General features: G+C 42.4%; 1 protein-coding gene and 1 long non-coding RNA gene across 2 annotated transcripts in view; one reads left to right on the top strand and one right to left on the bottom strand.

Moving 5' to 3' along the window:
* Nucleotides 1-7,371: 7,371 nt before the first annotated feature.
* Nucleotides 7,372-23,148, bottom strand: LOC306810475 (myosin-1B-like). Its single transcript, XM_079323134.1, has 39 exons — nt 23,033-23,148; nt 21,874-22,111; nt 21,642-21,785; nt 21,394-21,550; nt 20,761-20,788; nt 20,548-20,662; nt 20,376-20,468; nt 20,213-20,276; nt 20,031-20,129; nt 19,822-19,925; nt 19,597-19,735; nt 19,131-19,249; nt 18,897-19,046; nt 18,151-18,321; nt 17,593-17,899; nt 17,279-17,364; nt 16,531-16,618; nt 16,319-16,436; nt 15,523-15,646; nt 15,307-15,443; nt 14,950-15,205; nt 13,762-14,004; nt 13,480-13,656; nt 13,249-13,394; nt 13,071-13,161; nt 12,591-12,980; nt 12,350-12,476; nt 11,996-12,114; nt 11,548-11,744; nt 11,011-11,194; nt 10,759-10,924; nt 10,462-10,586; nt 9,974-10,282; nt 9,620-9,823; nt 8,841-8,966; nt 8,576-8,746; nt 8,384-8,488; nt 8,146-8,241; nt 7,372-7,638 (listed from the first exon to the last, which is right to left on the bottom strand). The coding sequence occupies exons 2-39, from the start codon at nt 22,075-22,077 to the stop codon at nt 7,486-7,488; spliced, it is 5,832 nt and encodes a 1,943-aa protein (XP_079179260.1). The 5' UTR covers nt 22,078-22,111; nt 23,033-23,148; the 3' UTR covers nt 7,372-7,485.
* LOC306810508 overlaps nt 20,184-25,667 on the top strand; it is a 149,461-nt gene continuing 143,977 nt past the window's right edge. Inside the window, exon 1 of the long non-coding RNA XR_013776471.1 lies at nt 20,184-20,196. This is a non-coding gene — a long non-coding RNA (uncharacterized lncRNA). The remainder of the gene's footprint in view (nt 20,197-25,667) is intronic.

The following is a 25,667-nucleotide window of genomic DNA, read 5'->3' as shown; positions in this document are numbered from 1 at the left end:
GTCAAAACATTTTTGGCAATCTCAACTCCTAACAGAATTGCGATTCATATTAGAAGTGAATGGATATAATTAGACATAACAGGTCTGTGAATCAATGTCCTATAAATAATTTGACAAGAAAGCCTGAGAAGGGGGGGAAGTGGGAGGGCGTGCTAAAGGAGATGAAAGGGGCTACATTGGTTCTGTAATCCATCAGATGCTGACTCGCACAGAAAAAGTGAAGAGTAAGAGGCAGTGTGCCTTGTAGGAAACATGTAGGGATGGAGAGAAAGCACAAGCTCCTGCTGCTGCAAGCACTCAGAGCTCTCAGTGTGGAAAAGCAGGAGGGGTCCTACCGAGAGGCAGGGTTATTGCGAGAGGAAGAAAATCCCAATGCAGGGGGAAGCATCTGAAAAGTAACAGAAGCTGCCAAAGTGAGAATCAGGAGATTATAAGAATGACCAAGGACTAGAATAGACCAAAGCCAAAGCAAGTGAAGGGAGGAAGAATGAGACTGAATGTAGTGATAAGGAAGGATATTTGAATAAAGAAGAGGAAGTCCTTGGAGGTGTTTAAGAAAAGACTGGATGTGGCACTCTGCCATGGTTTAGTTGATAAGGTGGGGTTAGGTCAGGTTGGACTCAGTGATCTCAAAGGTCTTTTCCAACCTGGATTCTGTGATTCTGTGAAGTACACAGGGATGGGATTCTAGTGGGATAACAGCAAGTCACCATGGTCAAAAACAGTAATAAAAGATAAAGACAAAAGCTTCAAAGCCTGACATCATTGAGTTAAGTCCCAGACAAAAGGCAAAGGAATCAAATTCTTGTTTTTGGAGCTGAAGGTTATCAAAGATCATATGAACAACATGATGGAAGCATTGTACTGAACTTAGGATATATATCCCATTGGAATCAGGAGACATAGCCGCTGTCTCAACATAAGGTAGCCATTCAGCATCACTTTTGCAAGATAAGTGTGCTAGGAAAGATTTAATAAATTTGCATCCTCTAAAATATAGACTTATATAAATTATATATAAATATTTATATAATTTATATATAAATATATAAATTATAAATATAACTTAGGCTGCTCTGGAAGAGAGGTAACTATTTTTAGAGGGATCTGAATGTCATTATAGTTATTGTAAAAGAAACAATCTACTGTTCTGATCTCTGGGATGTTCCTCACCCAGATTAAGGAAGGAACATGCTCTATGTTCACAAGCATCAGAGTGGTGAAGAGAGCAGTGGAACCATTCACTTTTACTGAGAAGTAATTTTCCTTCCCACACAAAAGATCTGGATTTGTTCAAGGTTTAGAGGTGCTTGGTTTGGGGTTGGGGTTTTTTCAGTGTGGTGCATTCAGTTTGTTGGTATTTTTGGGGTTTTTTGTTTGTTTCTTTTCATGTATTGCCCTTCACTTTACAAACTACAGTTCCTGCCACAAACAAGGAAATCTGAAGTGAGTCAAATCTTAGCAGTTTCACCTGGTCCCACAGCATGCTGCCTCCCCAATTACAGTACCAGTTGTGCTCCCATCTCTCTTGGCATCTCCTACTCAGAGGTCTGGATAAGAAAGTGAGGTAATTCCTTCCTCCTCTTCTCTCAGCTGTCTGCATCTCTGTGATGGAACTGTAATCCTGGGTGTGGGAAGGAGATTGACAGACATCAGTTTCATGCTTGGAGTAAATTCCCACTGAAGATATGACTGAGGCCTATGCTTTAGCCCTAACAGCTAAACTCTCATTGGAACATAAAGCAGCACTTCTTTCATGTCTTTAATGCAATTGTATGTATGAGAACTGGAATTCAGGATTAGTTTCAGGTATTTCAAGGACTCTGTGTTGTCTTATTTTGCTGGTGCATGCAGGTTTTGACCTCGATTAAAACTGGCTGCAAAGAAAAAACAGCAAATAGAAACTCAAGGTTTTCCCACAGTCATATGCAATACTGGCATAAAGCTGACAGCTCCCTAAAATGCTTGATTTGCAAGATTTTTTTTCAAATAGATAAAGAATAATCCATGAAGGTCTGAAGACTCAAAAGGGAGTAGTTTTTCAAAGGATTTCTCAAAATCACATGAAATTGAAAACTTCCACAACCTGTAACATTTTGCTTGATCTGTTTTCATTTCTATTTTTCCTTTCCTTTATTTGCCTTTATACTCAGTCAGTGTCCTACCAGTGTGGGAGCTTGAGCTCATAGGGACTGGAAAATGAATCAGTTGTCCTGATGGAGTTGTCAACCTTAGACTGAGCTGAAACCTATTCTTGACTCTAATGGTGTTATCTACAATGGCAGCTCAGATATTCAGCTTGCTCACCTACAGATTCCTCTGGGTATGAAGATGACTAAAAACAGATATTTGAGTTCAGAATTGAATCTAGTAACAAACCTAGTATTGAACCTTTATCCCTCACTGAAATTTCTCTCTCTGTGCTGGTTTGGCACATATGATATTTAGTGAGAAGGAAAAAAAGACACCCATGGAAGTTTTTTTTCTGAGAGCTACCTCTGTGTCTGACAAAAATCAATCAGTGACCGGTTTTGAGAACTGATAACCTATTAAACCACTGAGAAAGCTGAACAGGCCTCTGTAGATATGCATATTAAAATTAAAAACCCCAGGAAAACTCTTTTTCCCTTCTGGCTGGAATCAGGTAACACCGGCCCCGGCCCCTCCCCGCGGCCCAGGCCAGGCCGGGCTGGGCAGGGCCAGGTGGGCTCTGACGCAGGGCTCGGGGAGCCCACAGGGCCCCATTCTGGCCGGGACCCCTGGTGCTTGATAGAAAAGGGAGGGGAGGCCCACCTGGCTGCTAAGATCTTAGATCCCCCTTGGTGTGGCCGGGGGGCCCACGGCTCATCTGAAGGGCCGCTGCTCTGCTAACATGTGGCTGATATGGTCCTGCCGCCGGCCTGGGCCGAGCGCCGGGCTCAGGAGCAGCTCTGGGCAGGGCACACCCCACTGCACCCCCACGGGGCAGGGGCTGAGCTGGGCCCCTGCAATGCACGCACTCAGAGCGACCATCACCATTTCTGGCTGGGCCCCTGTTAGCCTGGCCCAGCCTCAGCATGGCTGCTGAAAGACTCCCTGTTGTAAAGAGCTCAGGGCTGCCACCCAGCAGGTCCGGGCAAAATATTACTTCTTTTACTGACCAGATGAGACTTGCAGACTCTTTGTTCTCTCTCTGAGAGAAAGAAAAGGACAGAGATGGAGACACGCACAGAAAACAGCATAGAGACACCCAAGTCAGACAAGAAAGAGGAATCAGGTCCCAGGTGAGGGAAGAACGATAGTTGTGGACTGAAATTTCTCTTTTAAGCTGTGGAGAAGATATTCTTGTTTCCCTGTAACTCATAGAAATGCATTTTTGGAGTAGATAAAGAATTCACATTGAGGCCATGAGCAAAAGCATTTGTGTTGAAGTAAGCAGATATTGAAGTAGATGTGAACCCATAAGAAGTTTGGACAGAGGGTAGAGATGAAGACCCTTGTTGCCCTCCAGGGAAGAAGAAAGACCTCTGCTTTTGAAGGATGATGAGAACTTTTGTTTGAACTGCTAATCCTTAAAACTTATGTGCCCCATAGTTTGACATGGCCCATAAATTCAGTTGTGGGAAGGCTGAAAAATGGTAGGGATTTGGTGATTGCAGATTTCCTGGGCAGCTGCTATTTGTGGAAATTGAAACCACAAGGGAACTGTCTCTTGTGGAGAAATCTCCATAGACTGAAGAGAAGTCTCCTCTCCCTAGGTAAATTGGTGAAAGATGGTAAACTTACTGATTTGTTTCTGTACATTGTCAGTGTGAAAGAAAAGAAGTTGTGGGGGAAGGAGAAGTGTTCTGAAAGTTTTATTCCAATTCTTATTTTTTCTTGTAGTTTCTGGTAATAAAGTTTTTCTTTGTGTGTTTCAAACTTTGAGCCTGTTTTGCCTTCCTCCTAATCCTATCTCACAGCAGGAAATGAGTAAATCATTCTAGTGGGTGCACTGGTGATTTGGCCAGCGCTAGACCCGCCATTCTAATTGGTGCATTGGCTGGGAAATCTCAAATTGGCAAATCAAAACCGCTACATGAAATTGGTGTTTCCATCTGGTTGAACTGAAACCACAACACTCTCCTTGTGTCCCGTTTGTACTGATTTTGCTTCTTTGATCATTCTGAGTGTGCTCATACTAGCAACAGTTACTGAAGCTAGAATTGCTGTATTGCTGCTTGAGAAAGGGGAGACAGAAGTTGTCTGAGCAGTGGAATCTAAATTCTTCTAGCAAGGCTGCAGTGAAGTGGGAGCCCTGAGCAGCCTCTTCAGCCAGTTCTCAGACCTGTTAAAAGGTCTTTTTCTTCAAAAAGAAAATACTTAAGGCATTTAAAAAGGGCAGACTTTACTTATTGAGCATAATATTTATGCCAATAAAATTTCTCCTTTTTAATATAACCTGTTCATACTTTACCTTTACAGTGTGCTCAGTTTGGGCTAATAACATAGTTTCCAATCAGCCAACAGTGATAAACTGTAATCCCTGATAAACATCAGCTGGAAAACAATTGTTGCTGATTGCAGTGGATATTCACTAAACAAATTACTGCAGCCCAAAAGAGCATAAATACTAACTTACAATACACTCCTGAAAAAAAAAAAAATAAAAAATAAAAAGAAAGCATATAGAGAACAAAATTAATGATTTCCCATTTTAGCTATATTATAGAAGTTGTCTGGGTCTGTTGATTCCCTGACACTTTCCTATCTGCCATCATTGGTGCTTCATCAGTAGAAGAAAAGACTAAATAAGCATAATGCCATGATATTTTTATTCATTGCCTATCTCTGAGAGGCTCAACCCTCCCTCATCCTTGTGCCTGGACAAAGAGGTCACAGCCAGTCAGGGAAGGTGATGGCTGGAAGATGTCAGGGCAAACCATGGGGTGACAACAGAGGCTGAAAAAATAGTTCAAAGAAAAAGGGAACTGTTGAAATTCCTAGAAAATATGGATAAACCATTGAAAGAGCTTTAAAATCAGCTTGTGGCTGGCATTTATGAGTGTGTCTTTCTGTACTGCCTCTGGCAGGGCCCAACAGCATGGAGGAGGGTGGTTCCATGTTAAGGGTAAATAAAACTTTAGAAAATTAAGGCCTTGTTACCATAAAATCATGGCTCACTGCTGTTACTTCAGCTGAGTAGAAAAGGACTCTAGGAATGACTCAGCTGAACTAGTGGTAGAGAAACAAGTTACATAACCATTATGTGTTCACATTATGGTGTATGGTGGTTGGTTGAATTATATTTGTTGTGCTTAAGTGGAATCATAAAGGCCTAATTGCTTGAAAAGGCCTAGTTTTTGCAATAATCAGATTCCCTTTTGCACTTGCCTGGAGTGTCCATATTGCTCTGCATTGTAGCAGTTCAAGGCCTTGATGGAGGCTTCCCATCTCTCCAGTTGTGCCCAACCAGCATCTTGCTCCCCTACTCCCCTCCCTGCCTCCCACAGTTTTCCCTCCCATGCCCTGCTTTTGCTGGGAAAGGAACTGGATATAAGTAAACAGCTGTATGGGGAAATACAAATGCATTGGCATTAGCAGAACAAAGTTCTCCCTTTCTTCTTTCTTGGCAGAGGCCCCATTTGGATACTGCTGCTGCTGGCTGCAGAAGCATTTCCACTTGTACTGTGGCCTTTGTGGTGGACAGGAGTGTTGTGGGGCCCCATCTCCTGCCCACAATCCATCCACAAAATGATTGAGACACAGCAAAAAACTTATGGATGGAGGAAAAATGCAACATGCTAGAAGAGCAGAAAAGAGCTTTTTGCTGCTCAAGTGCAGTTCCCTTGTTCACCCTGCCACCCTTTCTGAAATTCAGCTGGTACAAAAACAGGGATCTGTTAACGGAGGTCTCTGACGAGCCCTTAGAAGAGCAGGGCATTTTGAAACACACTGACACCTCCTGTGATGGGCCACACAGCTGGGCCATGTTTGACATCAGTCACAGGGAAGACAGGTCCTGTTCATACAAAATGTGCTGCAAGGGCTCAAAGAGTTCAAGGGACCACCAAAAAATCCCAGAGATGCTCAGCTGTGATGGATCCTAAACTATCATTTTCAAAATGGATGGTGTAGTTTCCCTTCCCAGCTCCAGCTGTCATCAGCTGCTCAAATGTTATTTTTATATTTAATGAACAATGTTTTAATTTTAAAGCAGTGGTTTTATAGCACTTGTAGACTGGCTGAAGGATTAGAAAGCATATCCAAAAGGGACATATGAAGGTCAGCAAGGGACTGGCAGCTCTGGTGGGATAGCCAAAGATGTTTAGGACTTGCTTTAAAGAAACAGCAAGTTTGAGGGAACTGCTAAAGCTTGACACAAAATATCAACCAAGTCAATATCCCACTCTGTGTCTTGGCAAAAACAAATTTATAAGCAGCAAGAGAACCTATACAGCTTTGCTTCAAATTTACCAGGCCCTTAGACACATTAAATGCATTCCCAAACCATCTAATCTAATTATTTATCTGTAAAGGGTGATCAATATTTAGATACCTTATCCAACCAATGTTGTACTTCACCTTACATTTCCAATCAACATATAAATGTTGACTGTCTAGTTCAGCTTAATGAAAAATAAAATATTGTGGGTTAATAATTGGTTCTTGAGAAAATAAACAGGCACAGTGTGTTGAGAATGACACTAAACAAGACAGTCAGGTTGTGGATAGAACTGTAGGGTTGAACCTAGAAAGTCAGTGGAAAGTTTGGCTGAAATTATAGAGTCCTAAGTCTTAGCTATTCTTTCTTCCATAGTCTTTTTAATGTGGGTTCCTCTTACTCATCCTGCATGTGAATAGATATAATTTTGTCCTATGCATGAAATAAAATTCCTTTACGGAAAGGGAGTGGGGATATCTCTTCATGCCACTTCCTCAACATGTTGGTTTGACTGCTTGTCACTTACTGGAAAGAAATTTCAGGTTCCCATACTTCTAATCTTAACCAAATAAGCAACATTTTTAATTAATAGAAATAATATATATATAGTTATATACATATATATGTGTGTATGTGTGTGTGTGTGTGTGTGTGTGTGTGTGTGTGTGTATGTGAGAGTGTGTATGCAAAATATTTCAGGAATCTCTACTCCTATAATTTTTTTTTCCTAAGAAGATGAAAATCACTTCAAAGAATGTAGTCCATCAAAGAACTGCATATTTCTCATTGCAAGAGGAAGAATAAATCCATATAATTATTACCATTCTTCATGCATTTTTAAAAAATGCAAGTGTAAAAATGCTTTGCTGTTTGATATACTTTTAAATGTGAAGATGAACTGTATACATGTACTTCAAAAATAATGAATGTTAGAATAAATAAATAAAACATGATAGTCACTGTTCATATGCAAGGATCTCTACTCTCTTTATTGCCTAGACATATACGATAATTACTGAAGAAAGCAACACAGAGGTTTACATTTTATGCATGCCTCAGGTCACTATTTAATTTTTGGAACCTCATTCCTCTTCTTCTATCTTCTTATGAATCTCCCGGCTCTTGGCTCGGAGCTTGTTGACCTGTGACTCTGCAATGTCAGCCCGCTCCTCGGCTTCCTCCAGCTCGTGCTGGATCTTGCGGAACTTGGACAGGTTGACATTGGACAGCTCCTCCTGTGAGGCAAGAGGGAGTTGTGAAAACCACAGGCAGCATGTGGACATTTAGTACCAGAAAACTGGGCAAACAAAAATTCAAATGCCACAGCTGCACTAGCAGAGCAGATTCAAAACCAAGATAAGAAGCTGCTCAGGATGTTATGTGTGTCAGAAGAGAAAAAAATATTAGACTGTCAAGAAGACATTGTACACAGCATGGTCTAGGCAGAGTTCATGTCATAGTCCTGAATACGCAGACTAACAGCAGCGTCTGACATCCAGGGTCCAGGGCATGGTATAAGCAAAGAAACAGAGTGGGACATAAGGCTTATAGCAAAACAAATAGGGTTGGGCAAGTATATTTCCTCCCAAACCCATCGTCTTACTCTCACATTCCACATTGTATCAAAAAACCATCATGTTGCATTAAAACAGTCTAGTTTTCAAAAAGCTGTAGAGGAAAACATGAACCTAGAATTCCACCTCCACCAGAAGAAAGTCTGGTTTGGGCAAACTGGTACTTACAGCCTCCTCAGCTTGTCTCTTGTAGGATTTCACTTTCATTTGCAGCTTGTCCACCAGATCCTGCAGCCTGAGGACATTCTTCCTGTCTTCCTCAGACTAGGGAGGTTGGCAAACAGGATAGAGAGTCAATTCATAATCCTCCATCACACAAGGTTCACAGTTCCCCTTGGGAGTGGTGTGTGCAAAATGTGACTCACTGTGAGCAAACCCTGTGAGAGCAGGAGACCTCCTGCCTTACCTGGTAGGTCAGTTCCTTCACCCTGCGCTCGTACTTGCGCACACCCTTCACGGCTTCAGCGCTGCGCTTCTGCTCAGCATCAACCTCCCCTTCCAGCTCCCGCACCTGCAAGGACAAGCCCATCTCTGCAGCTTCCCTGGCAATGTCTCTCCAAGGACACGCTCACTCAGGCACAGCCCCAGCCCTACACACCCTGGCCTCCAGCTTCTGGATCTGCTTCTTCCCTCCCTTCAGTGCCAGCTGCTCGGCCTCTTCCAGACGGTGCTGCAGGTCCTTCACTGTCTGGTCCAGGTTCTTCTTCATTCTCTCCAGGTGGGCACTGGTGTCCTGCTCCTTCTTCAGCTCTTCCGCCATCATGGCCGCCTGGTCAGAGAAAAGGGTCAAAGCCATTTTAGGGCTGGAGATATTTTGGGCAGAGTACATTCATCGGCAGCAATGCCAGGAGCACCCAACTCACATCTGTGATGGCCTTCTTGGCCTTCTCCTCAGCATTGCGGGCTTCCTGGATGGTATCCTCCATTTCTCCCTGGATCTGGGCAATGTCTGTTTCCAGCTTCTTCTTGGTGTTGATCAAGCTGGTGTTCTGTTGAAGAGCATGAACACAATTTTGTTTTTGCTAGCTTGCAGTATCAGTACAACACAAGTGGTTTTTCTAATATAGATTGCGCCAACAGGTCACATTGAATTCTAAGAGAACTACTGTTGTAGCAATTAATTTCTCAGATATGATGTGCTTTGGTATTTTGTGAGCATCCTCCATGAAGTCTTCTCTCAAGGTTTCTCAGACAAAAAATAAGGAATTTAGACTGAAAAATGAAAAAAAAATTCTTTCCTTATAATTTTAAGTCCAGTGACCATAAAACTTTGAGATAGTTCTATAGAATACTTATAATGATATTGTCAAATTACATTAATGACAGAATTAGTGTGGTCCTATTTCATTTATAATAAACCTACACTTTCCTTTTAAGTCTGAAATGGAAATCAGAAAGGTGTGGAATTCAAGTAAAGAGTAAGAAACTCACACACTTCTCTGAATTTATTAATACTAAGGAATCTATATAGTAGTCCAGTGAAATTCGTATCATATCTACATCTGGTCTTAATATTATCTATCACTAATTATTTCTTATTTACTGTGGAAACCACTGCATTTAATAAAATACTGCTACACCTCATTCAATCTTAATTTACACATACAAAGCAATAGTATAAATACTATGTTTACAGACTGACCTGGCTGTGGAGGAGCTGAACTCTCTCACTTGCATCCAGAAGCTCCTGCTCAGCCAGTTTCCTTGACCGCTCTGTCTGCTCCAGGGCTGCCCGGAGTTCCTCAACTTCAGCCTGCAGCAGGTTTGCTCTGCGCTCCACCATGGCCACCTGCTCCTTCAGGTCATCCTGTGCTCTGACAGCATCATCCAAGTGCAGCTGAGTGTCCTGGAAAGAGACATACCACAGATTGGGAGGTGTATGTTTTCTATTTTCGTATTTCCTATTTCCCCATCAATTTAGGACTGAAAGAATTATAACAAATGAAAAAAAAAAATAGCTATGTCAGACCACAACAAATCTTTAATCTTGCCATACCTTGAGCACTGCCTGAGTGTTTCTCAGGTTCTTCTGTGCCTCTGCAGCCTGGCGGTTGGCATGGCTGAGCTGGATCTCCATTTCATTCAGGTCTCCCTCCATCTTCTTCTTCAGCCTCAGGGCTTCATTCCTGCTCCTGATCTCAGCATCCAGAGTGCTCTGCATGGAGTCTACGACTCGGAGGTGGTTCCTCTTCATCTGGTCAATCTCCTCATCTTTCTCTGCTATCTTCCTGTCAATCTCAGATTTCACTTGGTTGAGCTCAAGTTGTAGGCGCAAGATCTTCCCCTCTTCATGTTCCAGGGAGGCCTGGAAAAGTGGATACAAACATTGATAAACATTGATAAGCGTTCTTCTAGGGAATTGCAAAACATTTCCAGAAATCTAAGCTGTCTGCACTCCCCAGCAAGAACAGAGCAGAATCCAGGCCTTTTTAGCCCTATTTCCTCATTTGCTTAGTGCAGACACCAGTGATAATGGTCATGTACCTCAGCTTCCTCCAAAGCAGCCTGGATTTCAGACTTCTCCTGCTCAACCTGCTTCTTGACTTTCTCCAGCTCATGAATCGCCTTTCCTCCCTCGGCAATCTGCTCCGTGAGGTCAGAAATCTCCTCTGCAAGGAAGGGTGAAAAGCAGCATGGTCAGGCACAGAGCTGAATGGAGAAAGGCTCTGCTGCATCAAGGGACCAGGCATGTTCTTATCCCTGCAGGCCCTGAGCCATTAAGTGTGGCAGAGAGACAAGCTTGTGAGAAAGGGCAGTAAGGGACAGAGGGCAGGGACTTACGCTGCAAGTTCTTGTTCTCCCGCTTCATTGTCTCCAGGTGGTCCAAGGACTCCTCATAGGCATTCTTCATCTTGAACAGCTCCGTGCTGAGAGAGCGTGACTCCTTCTGGGAGGCCTCCAGCTCAGCCTGCGTTTCCTCATACTTCTGCTTCCATTCTGCCAGGATCTGCAGAGAAACGGGCTGTGAGTAGGGCTGTGGCCATCACGGGGGCATGCTCTGCCCAGGAGTGCTGGTGCTGGAGGCCAACAGACCTTGTCAAAGTTCTTCTGCTTCTTATCCAGAGCAGCACAGGCAGCATTGGATCTCTCCACGTCAATCATCAGGTCCTCCACTTCATTCTGCAGCCTCTGCTTTGTCTTTTCCAGGGAGGCACATTTGGCATTGACAGCCTCAACATGTTCCTCTGCATCCTGCAGACGTTGGGCCAGCTTCTTCCTGGAAAGTGGTAAGCATAAGTAAGCCTGTGGTGTGTAGCAGCATGTTCCACACAAGAGCAAACTTAACCCCTTGGTACTGTGTGACCCCCATTCACAGAGAGGTGTAAGACTTCTCCCAGACAGCTATTTCTATGTCTGAATTCTGGAGCAATCCTGCAGCAGTTGCCTCTCTTCTGGCCTCTCTGCTGTTCTGGACCCTTCAGGTTTCCCCCAATTTGTACATGCTGTCATATTTTGTCTCTTTTTGACCCTGTGCAAAGGAGGACATAGACTTCTTCCTGACAATGTCAAGAGGGCTCCTTAAATTTCCATTTTTAGTCTCTGCCAGTGTTCTCCAAATTCCCCACGTACTTTGCCTCCTCGAGCTCCTCCGTGCGCTGAATCGCGTCCGTCTCGTATTTGGTTCTCCACTGAGCCACTTCACTGTTGGCCTTGGACAGGGCTCGCTGCAGCTCCCCCTTGGCCTCCTGCTCCTCCTCATATTGTTCCCGGAGCAAGTCACAGTCGTGGCGAGCGGACTGCAGGGCGTGGGCCAGGGCGTTCTTGGCCTTGGGGAAAAAGAAGCAGTGTGAAAATGAATGGAAATATTCCAGGGTATGTCCTTAATAAGAAGATCTTGAAAACGCCTGTGATGAGAAACATCTGTGAATTTGCAGAAGAATTATTAGATATACTGCAGGGGAAAAAATTAGCAATGCTACTATGGAAAAACTTGCACACCATTATCTAAATGACTGCATTTGCCCTTTTCATCGTATTGATTAACTGGTTTAATATATTTAGGAAAAAGCCTTCTCACCTTTATCTCTTCATCTAAATGCCTCTTGAGTTCCTCAATCTGTTGAGTAAAAGCCTGTTTGCCTCTTGACAGCTGAGAAACCAAAGCATCCTTCTCTTCCACCTGGCGTGAATATTCACCTGAGAAAATGTGGAGATGCACAACAGTTTTAATGCCATTGCTCATGAAACTACTGACTTTTGGACATATGAAACCAGACAGTTTGCAGTCTGGCTGAAACTTATGATCCCAACTCAAGCATTTTGCAGTAGATGTGACACAAAGTAGGTTGGAAAGACCATATGCCCGGGAAAGTAATTTTTGCAGTAACTCTGAGATGTTTTTGATCTGCACATAGATATATGTGTGTCTCACCTGACTCTGTCTGCAGACGAGCTCTTTGAGCATTGAGGTCATTGATCATGCGCTGATGCTCTTCTTCCTTGGTCTTAATCTCGCTCAACTGGTCTTCCAGTGTGCGGCACATCTTCTCTAGGTTGGCCTGTGCATCAAAAGATGGAAAGTGATGAGTTAACCATCCACAACTAAAGAAGGCCAGGTGCAAGAATTTTGTTATATTCCACTGAGTCAATGGTCCTGTAAAATAATTGTTTACCTTGGCTTTGGAGACAGACTCCATGTTGCTGGCCAAGTCATCAATCTCCATCTTCAGCTCACTCTTCTCCTTCTCCAGCTTCTGCTTCACACGTTGCAGGTTGTCGATCTGCTCCCCCAGCTCAGCTGTGCTGTCCGCGTGTTTCTTGCGCAGGGCGGCAGCCGTGGCTTCGTGCTGCAGCGTGGCCTCTTCCAGGTCACGGCGCATCTTCTGGAATTCTGCCTCACGCTTCTTGTTCATATCAATCTGAGCTGCTGTGGCACCTCCTGCTTCTTCCAGGCGCTCACTGATCTCCTCCAGCTCCCTGGACAGGTCAGCCCGATGCTTCTCTGCTTTAGCGCGAGAGGTTCGCTCTGCCTCAATTTCCTCCTCCAGCTCCTCAATACGGGCCTGTGGAACAGCAGGGATCCCTCACAGCCATGCCCTCATCCTGAGCCTGAGCTGAGCCTGAGCAAGGCAGGGGAAGGAACAGACACTTGCCTGCAGCTCCTTGATCTTCTTCTGAAGTTGCATGCCCAGGGCTTGTTCATCCTCAGTTTTACTCTGGATCTGGCTGATTTCAAAGTCTTTCCTTTGGGCCAAGTGAATTGTGTTAGAGCTCAAAGGAAAAAGGCAAGTGCTGCAGCCCAGCACTCAGGTGCCCCAGAGCCACACTTACTTCTTCAGTTTCTCATCCAGCTGCTGCTTATCATTCTCCAAATCCATGATGCTGTCCTGGGCCAGCTTCAGGTCTCCTTCCAGTTTCCTCTTAGCTCTCTCCAGGTCCATGCGCAGTTTCTTCTCTTGCTCCAGGGACCCTTCCAGCTAAGCACAACAAAACCCTCAGTGTTCTGCCAGCCATGCTGGACTCCATACCTGTCCTGTTCCTGTTCTATGTCTGTGTACTTACATCATCCACTTGCTGTTCCAGCTTGGTCTTGGATTTGGTCAGAGTATTGACTTTGTCCTCCTCTGCCTGCAGGTCATCCAGGGTCTGCTGATGGGCCTCTTGGAGGGCTTTCTTCTCTTTTGTCAGCTTGGCGATGGTCTCATCCAGGGCTGCCATCTCCTCGGTCAGGTTTTTCACCTTTGAGAAGATGGCAGCACATGTAAATAATGGAAGTAGGTATGGAAGTCCTATAATGGCACAGGGCTCTTTTCCAGGGTGCAGGTGACAGGTTCTACCTCATACCTTGTTTTCGGTGGCATGTTTCTCCTTCTCCACCTTGGCCAGTGTTAGCTCAAGGTCATCAATATCTTTCTTCAGCTCTGAACATTCATCCTCCAGTTTCCTCTTCTTGGCTGTCAGCTCAGCATTAATTTCCTCTTCATCCTCAGCCCTTTCAGTCACTTCCTTAATTTTGGCTTCCAGCTGGATTTTGGTTTTGATGAGCTGGTCACACCTTTCCTCAGCATCAGCCAAAGCATCAGCTTCCTATTACAGAAACATGGATTTGTTTGGTAATCACAATTGTTCAGGAAAGCTGAATAGAGAAATGCTATTTTTCACTGAGGAAAAGAAACATGGAATTATTCTTTTTTTTTGTTCTTTTTGGAAGTGATTTTTTTGGACATCCTCTTTTAAATCAGAGTAGGTTTTTATTCTATTTCATTTTTTCGTCATATCAATTCTTTTATTTTCTTTTTCTTAAGATGGATATGATGAGAATATCCTGTAATAATTTTATTCTTGAGAGTTTTCATTACGTTTTCTGGAAGTTAAGTACTGTATATAAATGTGTAGATTTTTTTTTCTCTTTATATTTTTATAAGCTTTTATAGGCAAGACTGAATTTGAATAAATTTTCTACAGGCAAGATAAATTGATATATGTTTTAGGTGCAATCAGAGGTTTCAATTTGAACCTGACTTCATTTTGAATCTGTGAAGCCAATATCTAAACACACAAGGTAATGTTGAAATATTGTCCAAACCCTTGATCTTCAAATGCACTAAGGAGGTACATCTAGAGCTGTGACAGAATTGAGAGGGGTTTTGTGTCCTCCTGGAATAGTGGTTGCAGAAAGACATGTGACATAACATGTATCATATAAAAAGGCATAGAGGTGTTTTATTTGGTCAACTGATTGAAATCAGAGTAAGTTGGTGAATTAATTGCTCTACAGACTGCTAACTGTGAATACTAAATCTCCAGTGGGTATGTTGGATGTTATATTGTGAGCCTGCAGAAACAGACCTATATGCATTCATGCTTCAAATGTCATTCCCAAGCTAGAACCTCATATTATAATGGTGACACTGAGTGGTCTGCAATTTTACCTGCCGTTATTCATATTAAAACATTTTATCAGATATTTTATTGTGCATAAGAGTTATGTGCTGTGAGGGTACCTGGAAGAAATGCACTAATGATACTTACAGATTGCACCTGAAGCTGCAGGTCATTTTTTTCCTGCATTAGAGATGCCATTTTCTCCTCCAGTTCCTTCCTCTTTGCCTCAGACTTTGCAAGCTCTTCCTTGGTTTTCTCAAACTCTCCCTTCATGTTGGCCATTTCCTTCTCAGACTCAGCACTCTTCAGCAGGGGCTTGATCTTGAAGAACAGCTTCATCCATGGCCAGTGTTTGACATTCATGAATGAACGAATGTTGTACTGGATGCAGAAGATGGATTCCCTGAGGCAGAATTAAAAAGTACAATGAATATTCTCAATGTGACCAGTGTCAACAGTTTCCCTGAAGTAGAGGGACTTTAACTGAAGAAGAGGAAGGTGTACCTCCTCTCCACCATTCTCCTGTACTCCACTCTCATCAGAAATCCCCTGCATCTGGCCTGAGTGCGGGTGATGAGCTCTGCCAGCTTCTCATCCCTCATCTCCTCCAGGAGTCCCAGCAGCCCAGCTTTGAAGAACACCTTGAGAGAGGCAATGTTGCAACACATCACTGTCAGGTAGAGCAAAGCCCAGGGAGACAGGGAATGGGGGCATTTGTACCTTGGTGTGTCCGAATTTGTACTGGGTGTGGTCCACATCGATTGACCCAAGGAGCTTCTCAGAAGCCTTCTTGCTATCGATGAACTGTCCCTCAGGGATGGCACTGGCATTAAGCACCTTGTATCTGTGGAATTAGAGGAAATAGAAATGAAGAGAATGTCAAGTTTTCAGAATATTCTGTTTACTGAAACCAAGAGCAGTGTTTGCAGCAGAATCAGGCTGAGGAAGTTGGAATTTCATCCCTTGTTTAGAGATAACCTTCTGATAAAGTCTTAACCTGGTAACAAATTTAAGGAGACTTCTCCAGTCTTTAGGGGACCAACCATGATGAAGAGGACATTGATTTCCAGCCAGTTAAAACTATATTTTTTTAGTGAAGCTATGGTCTAGAAAATTGCTTGAGAAGAACATTGCCACTTTCCCATAGTCTCTGTATTGATGAAAAGCCTCTTCCCCTGAAACTTGCAGCTGATGCAATGGCCAAGGAACTCTTAGTTTGTAATTTTTACCTGAGAACCTGCTGCCACCAATCCCAAATTGCATTTATTAGTCTTGTAATCACTGGCTTCTACAGCTCTGCTGTGCTTCCATAATCAAATGCCTCAGCAGTCAGTGAGGACACCTGACACTTCTTTTCTCAACAATATTTATTTTGCTAGCCATATATGTTGCCTTTACTTATGCATCCCAACATTCAATTTTCTTCCAGAAACAGCTAACTTTAAACAAAATCCCCAGGTGGTAGATGTAAAGCACCAGCAGGAAAGACAAGATGGAAAGCAGAAAGGAAACTGACCTCTGTTTGAAATCAGCATAGAGGATTCTGCTGGGGAATCCCTTCCTGCAAATCCTGATCCCTTCCAGCACGCCGTTACAGCGCAGCTGGTGCAGCACCAGCTCGTGCTCCATGGCACCTGGTAATAAGACAATTGTTTGGTAATTCATGATAAAACAATAGAGGAAAATGGCCTCATCACACTATTTTTTATCTCTGCTTAGGGTTCTTACCAGGTGTTTTAGACTCATTGGGGATGATGCAGCGCACAAAATGGGGGTGAGTGCTCCGCAGATTGGTCATCAGCTTGTTGAGATTTTCCTGTGGATTCATGAGTAAAGATTTTTAATTAGCAAATAGTACCTCCTCAGTTACATTTGCAGATGTGAGAAAAGTCTTGTAAAACATTAACAGATTTGTAATTCCCAAATGTAGCCATTTAAACTCAAGTTTTCTTCTGTCTTTCACTCTTGAGCAGGAGAGAAATTCACAAAATTTTGCAATGTGTTTTTACAAGACTGAGGGATATATCCACTTAGCCAGAACACCTATGGAGTATGGTGACCAGTTGCTCATAGCAAAAAGCATAATTCTGAAAGAAAAGCTTCTTTTAAAATAAGTTTCTTTGCAATAACCTTATTCTTATGGTTTGTACTTTGGTGTGTAGCCTGATGTCAGTTCTTTTTCCAGCATTTGAAGAAAGGTGAGATCAAGATATATTTCCCTCAGCTGGCCTCAGCTGACTTGCTGTCAGCTCTTTTATGAATGACCAAAGAATTATTCTTGATAGAGAAAAATGTTAACAGCTGTAATCAAATGGCCTCATTGCAGCTAGAGTGAGGTCTAACAGTCTTTAACACAAAAAAAACCCAAAAAAACCCAAAAAAAACAACCCACCAAAAAAAAAACCAACCCCCAAAAAACCCCAAAAAACCAAAAAAACCCAAAAAACCCAAAAACCAAACAAACTTCTGTACTCACCCTGAAAAGAGCTGAGACAGTCTGGAAAGAAGAACCCTTCTTCTTGCCTCCCTTCTTGCCACCACCACCACCACCACCACTAGCCTCTGATGAACACACACACACACACAAAAAAGAAAACAAAAAAACAAAGATGGTTCTACAACTTGTAAAAACAAAGTATATACCAGTCATTATAAGAATGGAACTAAGAAAAAAACTGATAGCTGAATAGCTATGAATATAACTAGCTGTTATGAATATAACTAGCTGTTATTTATGGTGCTGGTAGAGTCGTGAAATAAACATGAAAATATGAATTTCAAAGAACTGACCTGCCTCTCCTCCAGCAGAGGCAAAGAGTAAGGCCAGGGTCTTCAGGGATGACTTCTGATACAGCCCCACAACAGTTTCATTCAGAGGATCCTTGTTCTTGTCAAGCCAACCAGAGATATTGTAGTCCACTGTGCCAGCGTAGTGCACCAGGGAGAAGTGAGCCTCAGCCTTGCCTTTGCCAGGCTTGGGCTTCTGGAAGTTGTTGGACTTGCCCAGGTGCTGGTCATAGAGCTTGTTCTTGAAAGAGGTGTCAGTTGCCTTGGGGAACATGCACTCCTCTTCCAGGATGGAGAAGATGCCCATGGGCTGGGAGAAGGACAAGGAAGGAGGGAGGATATGGTGAAAAGGTAGAAAGACTCAGAGATGAAATAACTTCCTGAGTTGGAAAATATTACTACTCTCAGGGATTGTTCTGCTCAGCAGAACAATCAAATTATAAAATAATACAAACTGATGCATCTGCAGTATCATATTTACCATTTCAAGCTGTATTTCGAAATATATATAAAATTAATATATTTCTGAAAATACCTCATATTGTGGATTACAGAAATTACCTTCTCAATGAGCTCAATGCAGGCAGCCAGGTCCATGCCAAAGTCAATGAACTCCCATTCAATTCCCTCCTTCTTGTACTCCTCCTGCTCCAGCACGAACATGTGGTGGTTGAAGAACTGTTGCAGTTTCTCATTGGTGAAGTTGATGCACAGCTGCTCCAGGCTGTTGAACTGCACAATTACAAATCAAGATTATTATTATTAAAGTAAATTTCATAAGTTAGGGATAAAGAAGAGTGCCAGCTATTTTTACCCAACAAAGGAGGATCTGTAATTGCTCTGTCTTTTTTGATTCAGCAATTTGGAACTTCTGTTAGTGTGTCTCTTTTGTCACACTGAACTTTATCCATATATTTATGACTCTAGAAGCTTAGATAATTTTAATAACTCAAACTTTGTCAGCTTTAAAATCTACTAGACTGCACTAATTTAGTTACAGGAGAGTCTGCACCACAATATTATACCAACATTCACAATTGTTGATTTCAAAACGTGCCAAGCCTTCAGCAAAAAATCTGCACTTAGGGATTTCATTAACATATGTGTAAAACAAACACCTATTTCCGGTTAAAACCGTGTGGGAATCAGAATGTTCTAGATAAACTATAAAGTATCAAACCACTTATAACAAAAAACAACCACAAAAAAATAAAAAATCCAAAAAACCCAGTAGCATTCTTTCTGAAGTGTTTTGTCATATAAGAGTGTGACTTTACCAGACATGCTGATAAACCCCAGTTCCTTACATCAAAGATCTCAAAGCCAGCAATGTCCAGGACACCAATGAAGTACTGCCTGGGCTGCTTCGTGTCCAGCTGTTGGTTGATGCGAACAACCATCCACAGGAACATCTTCTCAAACACAGCCTTTGCAAGGGCACCCACTGAATTGTATACCTGAAATGTAAAAGTGTATATTTATCATGGAAGACAAATGTGAAAGTCCAGAGAACCTATACACAAAACAGGTGGTTTTGTTACCTGCTGCACAGTTTGGCCCTTGGTCACGTATTCATTCCCCACCTTGACTCGGGGGTAGCAGAGGGCCTTGAGCAGGTCTGCTGAGTTCAGACCCATCAGGTAGGCAGCCTTGTCAGCAACTAAACACCAAAACAATCAGTTGTAAAGGTATCAGTAGACAGTTCATTTAAAAAAATATATTAAAGGGCAATTAAAAAAAAATTAAAAGTATCAGTAAGAATAAAAAAGGTGTACATATAAATGACAGAACACTTTGGGAGTCACTGGACTTTGCAATTTGCATTATTCCAAATAATTTGAGTTGTGTTCCCTCAGAGAAATCTTCAGGCTAGGACCCACTGCCATTCTACAATACTGGCACAGGGGAAATGCACAGGCTGAGTCAGCCATTCTGACCCTGACATGCTGCCTTTAACTAAGTGAGTGCTCAGTATCTTCCACACTCTGGGATGGGTTGTGCTGGTACCTTCGGTGCCATCAGGCTCTGCCTGCTCCTCACGCTGCTTCTGCTTGAACTTCAGGTTCCCATAGTGCATGACAGCCCCTGTCAGCTTGTAGATGGCTGTTTTCTCATCAGCACTGAAGCCCAGGATGTCAATGGCACTCTAACAAAAGAGTTCTTAAGGTGAGTACCCCAGCTGTTAAAGGTCAGAGAAATGAAACTTCACCTAAGAAAACTTCTGCTACTTACGTCAGTGGCCATCAGTTCTTCCTGGTCGTTGATGCTGGGAACTGTGATCTCACCTTGACTCACGTACAGATAGTCATAGGGGTTGGTGGTTATCAGTAACATCTCTGAAAAGAAGGACAAAACCCAGCCAGGTCAAATGCAATTGGCACAGAAAGGAATTCAGTGTTGTTCCATAACCTTTGCCTGGAGAAGTCAGTGATCATTCCTACCAATTAGCTCTGGCTTCTTGTTGGACATGATCTGATAAAAGATGTGGTAGCTCCTTTCCGCCTTGAGCTGGAAAGTGACTCTGGACTTCTCCAACAGATCTGGCAAGAATGTAAAACACAATCAAGAACAAGAAGTGGGGAAGGGTGGAGGGAAGGGGGATCAGGCGTGAAGGGTGTCTTACATGTTTCAATGTCAGCAGAAGCCAGTTTGCCTGTGGCACCAAAGTGGATTCTGATGAATTTACCCTGAAAGCAGCAGGAAAGTCAATTGAGACTTAATTTTCCCAATCTGGACATCAATAATATTCAAACTGGTGTTGACAGTTGTCCCAAGCAACAACTCACAAAGCGTGAGGAGTTGTCATTCCTCACGGTCTTGGCATTTCCAAAGGCCTCCAGCAGTGGGTTGGCACTGATGATTTGATCCTCAAGTGTCCCCTGAAACAGAAGTCTTCTTGTCACAATCTAACTCCTCAAGAAATCGGATAGTTGCAGATATCTAGTCCTGGGACCTCACCTGCATTTTGCCTGAGGTCTGTTCCTCCTTCTTCTTGTCCCCACTGGCTGCAATTGTTGCAAAGTACTGGATGACACGCTTTGTGTTGACAGTCTTCCCGGCCCCGGATTCTCCGCTGCCAAAGGCAAGAGAGAAGCAGAGGGTGCGTGGTCAGGCAGGAGGTGCCCTGGCCCCGGGCAGCCCCGCAGGGACCCGCGCAGGGGGTGTACGTACGTGATCAGGATGGACTGGTTCTCCCGATCTGTGAAGAGACAGAAACAAATAGGCTTTATAAATTAAGAACATAAAAGTTCTGAATATGAATGTAAGTCACAGTAAGGAAAAATTTTGGATTTTTTCTTTGTTTACTCCTAAGCCGTTTTTTTCCATTTCAATTCCTTGCAAAGCAATTTGCACTTGAACTTTTTCCCTCAAATACATTCACAGATGTCCCTCCAAATGTCAAAGGGAAGGCCTATGACATTTTTTAATATCCCTTCCAGCACAAAACATTCTTTTATGCTATAATGCTTTTCCATGGAACACTGAAAACCGTTGGAGAACAATATGCTTCTTCTCTATTCCACTCTAGGATCTTTTCCTTCCCCTGCATAGAGGAAATTATTTTACTTTTCAGCTACACAGACTGCTTTTAGAGCAAAAAAGAAAGGGAGAATAAAGATCCATGACAAAGGAATCCTTATCATGGGTAACACTTTGGAACTCAGTAGCATAGAGAAAGAAAGGAATGAAAAGCCGGAAGCAAAACTCACAGAACTACATAATCCTATTTCATTTTCCATGACAGGTTCTATCAAGGCAAAACAGAACAGCTGTGGTCTGATGCTTATGATGAGAGTTACTCACCAGTCAGCATGAACTGATAGGCATTGTCAGAGATGGAGAAGATGTGTGGAGGGGCCTCCTGGCGCTTCTTGCCTCGGTAGGCCAACACCACCTCGGGGTTGTACACCGGCAGCCACTTGTAGGGGTTGACAGTGACGCAGAAGAGACCCGAGTAGGTCTGTGAGGAAGGGACACAGCACGTTGGCTTCCCCTGAGCCTGGCCCAGCAGCTCCTGAGGCTGCCCAAAGGAAGCTGCTGCTGCCACTTACGTAGATCATCCAGGCTGCGTAACGCTCTTTGAGGTTGTACAGCACAGCGGGTTCGTGGAGGTGGGTCATCATGGCCATGTCCTCGATTTTGTCATACTTGGGGGGGTTCATGGAGAAGATTTGATCTTCTTTCACCGTCAGGGTCTGTCAGAGGGCGGGAAGGTACATGCATGTTAGCTAAGAGCTCAGAGTGGGAATGAACTGCTGTTTGTAAATTTTGTATTTTACCCACCTCTCCCCCTTCAGTCTTGACAGTGACTTTTCCTGATTCCCTGGCTGTGATTGTACTCTTCACATAGGACTCCTTTGCATGTACCACAAAGACAGATGACTTGGCATCAAAGGGTTTGTTCTGGGCCTCAATCCTCTCCTTCTCTGATTTTCGGAGGTAAGGAGCTGCCTCCCCAAAGATCGCCATCTCGGCGTCCGTAGACATGGCTGCGGTTTACCGCGTGCAGCAAGGCACAGCCCTGAAATGGAGACACAGATCTAAGTGAAGGGGGAAATTTCTTTTTTGCAATGACCTTAGGCTTTGTAGTATTTTGCTCTGCCTATTATTGTGGTCTTCCTTTCTGCTTTAACTGCTTTTTACCCTAGATGTTTTTTAATCTACTTTACTCTTAAAGAAAATTAATGTCTTTGATTGAGGTTGAGGTTTTTTCCCTTTTTGCTGTTTATACTTTCAATTCACTAGATCTCACCATGATTTAATAGGCTATGCTTAAATTTAGATTGATTGGCTTATTCAGTGGTTATCAAAGATGCCACAGAAATACCAAGCAGAAGCAGAAGAGATACCAAGATAAGTCATCTTATCAAAATTATGAAAACTCACTTATATTCTTTCTCCCTCTCCCATTTCAGCCCATGTAATTTGTGCCAGCTATAGAGCTGGAGTATCATCAGGGAAAAGATGTGGAGTAAGCAGAAGCAGAGGTCTGAGTTGTCTATACAAATCTTTTTCCTATGTAGAGAAATCAGTGTTTTGTCTTTTCCAATTGTTCTCCCTTTTTCTGCTCAGTCTCACCCTTTAATATTTACTTGTATAGAAAAAGGAAAACTTCTCAATAAAAAAAACATTTGGAGGCATTTAACAAAATCTTAACTATACATGTGCTGTTCATTCACGGTTTCTTTCCTGCATTTCTGTTTACAGTCAATCTCCTTTCAAAATTCTGTGTGTAAGAGGTCAATTATTTCCCAGCAGGTACCAAACAAATGCATCCAACACAGTTATTAAAGGAAATTTGCTATTTTAGACAGTGCAGCTCAGGTAGAATTGCATTCCTTTAGTGTGCACAGATGTAAAGGGGTCTGGGAAGTGGCCTGAGAAATGCATAAAAAAACCAAACCTCATGTCTGTTCCTACGAAGTAAGTAAATCAGCCTTACCTCTTGTGTCACCAGTTGACTCTCAGCCTGGAAGCAGGTCAATACTGAAAAAGAGAATTGACAACTTCTTTCTTATCTTTGCATAGACTCCCAATAGCAAGTCACAGGACAAAAAACATGCTAGTGACTTCAACAGAGTGTCAACATGTCTATTGAGAGAGACAGTTCTTTGAAGAAAGCAGTTCCACAGGCAGCAGGAATGCTGTGGGATTCTGCCAGCACCCAACTGTTCCTATTCTTACCTTTAATCCTTCCACAGAGACAGAACAGGCTTGTCCTACTGGCACTTTTATAGGTTCTGGTTTGCACATTCAATTCCCTCCTCCTCTTTCTTAGGTCAAAAAATTTTTGGCAAAGCATTGTTTGGCAAACTTGACTGAGTACATGATTCCCATTCGTGCTTGTGGATATATTTAGAAATATTCGAGGTGTTCCTAGCTATGTGAATAAATCTCCTATAAATATTATGACTAGGAATCTAGGAAGGAGGAAGTGCTGTCCAGCAAAAAGAGCACGACACTGGATCTTGGAATCATTGGCTTCTCTTCTCCTGTTAATTGCTTTCTGACATATAAGATTTGTGTGTGTCAGAACTCAGCAGTAGTGAGAAGGATTAATATCACAAGAGCTTTGGAGAGAAACTATTCTGAAATATTCTGGAAATAAAGAATAGGAATAATCTAGTCTAATTCTAATTCTAGTCTAATTCTAAGACTGGCACCATATCATGCTTGTATTACTACACCTATATACAACTTCTTAGCTTTTTGGTGGGTACTTTCAAAAGATCAGATAAGACAGGTTATCCCCCTTGATCCATACATTTAATTACATATTTTACCTCCTTCTGAAGTATTACTGATTGCTGGTGATATCAAATTAAATTTTAAATTTATTATTTTGCCATTCTCCATATCTGGCTGTGGTGGTTTGCTCTGATGTATGTCCAGCAGAAATTTCGGTGAGGTTACACTAGCAGGAATTCCTAAGTATGGATTTTACATCTTTTATCTTCTAAATTTATTGGCAGTTCTAACTTGCCAGCCTCCTGTTTTTTCAGAAACCTTGGACAGTGGCTGTGATTACCAAATGCAAATATGGAATTTAGATCCCAAGCTGTCTTCCTCCAGCATTTCCAAGCACAAACACAAATGTCACTGAAATATAGAGAATTTCTGGGAGGCTTTGCATTTCCTTTGCAAAGAATTAGGAAGGATATACTGTTCAAAGTTCTTCCATGGAGCTGGGATGTGGTGTGTTTCTCTGCCATATTCCAAAGACTCACATTTTCTCTCAAATGTCAGGAAGTTGAAACAATGTAAGAAAGGTCAGGGAGGATGACCAGCCTTCTCAATTCACTTCTTTAAAGAACATTTGTGTGCTTACAACACTGCATGTATGACTGAAACATCTGAGATCATGTATTCTTTAAAGAGATTGCCCATGTCTTTCTGAAAAATAAATGCAGAGATAATTTCTGTTTGAAAAATAACACTGTGTATTTGTAGAATTGTCACTGAAGAAAACATCATCTTCCAGAGTACAAAAAAGGGTACAGGGTGAGAAAGAAAGGAGAGATTTCCCCCCTCTTCTTCTAATGCATTTCATAATACCTTAACAAAGAATAGACTTGACTGTTCTTTATGTGTTACATGAAATTAACTCCAAAATGAATTTTCAGGTTTTTTTTATAAACTTGTCTCTTGCTTCTGATATGACTTCTGAGTTGTGTGGGAACTTCAAGCTTTCCAGCTGAGAGCTATATAGTCATAAGAAAACCCTCATCCAATACCCATTTTGTAGTTATTACTATGTTTAGGTGTCTAGTTGCAAATGCAAAAAGATTCTTCATAATTCAGTTTCCTTCCTGGATTCTCTGCGCACGTCAGTTAATGAAGATGACATGGATTCCAGTGCACTGGTTCAAAGATCACACTTGTAGTATATCATCCTCTCTGTCAGTTTGATATCTTGCATTTTGTTTCACCTCCTAGAGTAATGGGAATCATTTGTGAAGGCAGCAGATTCAAGAAGGAATGACAGATGACTTGTTTTTCTGTTTCTTCCTAACCTAGAAGCCTAACAATAAAAGACCACTTTCTACAGCCTGATTTTCACCTGTCTTGTTCAGGAAATAGTACCTCATATATATTTTTCCTGTAGTGAATAAAACTCAGGTCCAAAAGCCATTCTGGAGTTCTTAGTTCTCATAGATTGCCTTGCCTCTTCATGTTCTGTGAATTTTCTGAATATTTTCCCATCTTTGTGACATCTCATGAGCCCATTATATTTCAGACTTTTGACAGATTTTTTTTTTAACTGGGATGGAATAGTGTCAACTTGTGCTTCAGCCTATTTTCTTCTGTTTTCAAATTTTACAAAGGATTGTGTAAAGATTTTTCAATCGTGGATGGAAAAAGAGAAGTTAGGGTTCTGCTTCTCTTGTTATTGTAGAGATGGACTTCATGTAACTGGACAAATTATTGACCTGTCTTCAACCCATCTTTCTTCTTTGCCAGCTTCTGCTTCATGCTTTGCAGGTTTTTACTCACAAAATTCACCTGTCTACAGTAGTAAAAGAACGTCGTAAGACCATAGAAGAGTTGGTGACATGGGATTGCTATGGGTCCCTAGT

Source organism: Erithacus rubecula (genome assembly GCF_903797595.1).
Source record: "Erithacus rubecula genome assembly, chromosome: 20".
NCBI classification, from domain to species: Eukaryota; Metazoa; Chordata; class Aves; order Passeriformes; family Muscicapidae; genus Erithacus; species Erithacus rubecula.
Note: the sequence above shows the minus strand (reverse complement) of the source record. Positions and strands in the feature narration are given on the sequence as shown.

Coding starts and splice junctions, on each gene's coding strand:
- LOC306810475 (XM_079323134.1), bottom strand. CDS start 22,077: ATGTCTACGGACGCCGAGATGGCGATCTTTGGGGAGGCAGCTCCTTAC. Junction 14,005..14,949: donor TGCAGCTTCAGGTGCAATCT/GTAAGTATCATT, acceptor TTTCTGTAATAG/GAAGCTGATGCTTTGGCTGA. Junction 11,745..11,995: donor ATTTAGATGAAGAGATAAAG/GTGAGAAGGCTT, acceptor TTTTTCCCCAAG/GCCAAGAACGCCCTGGCCCA.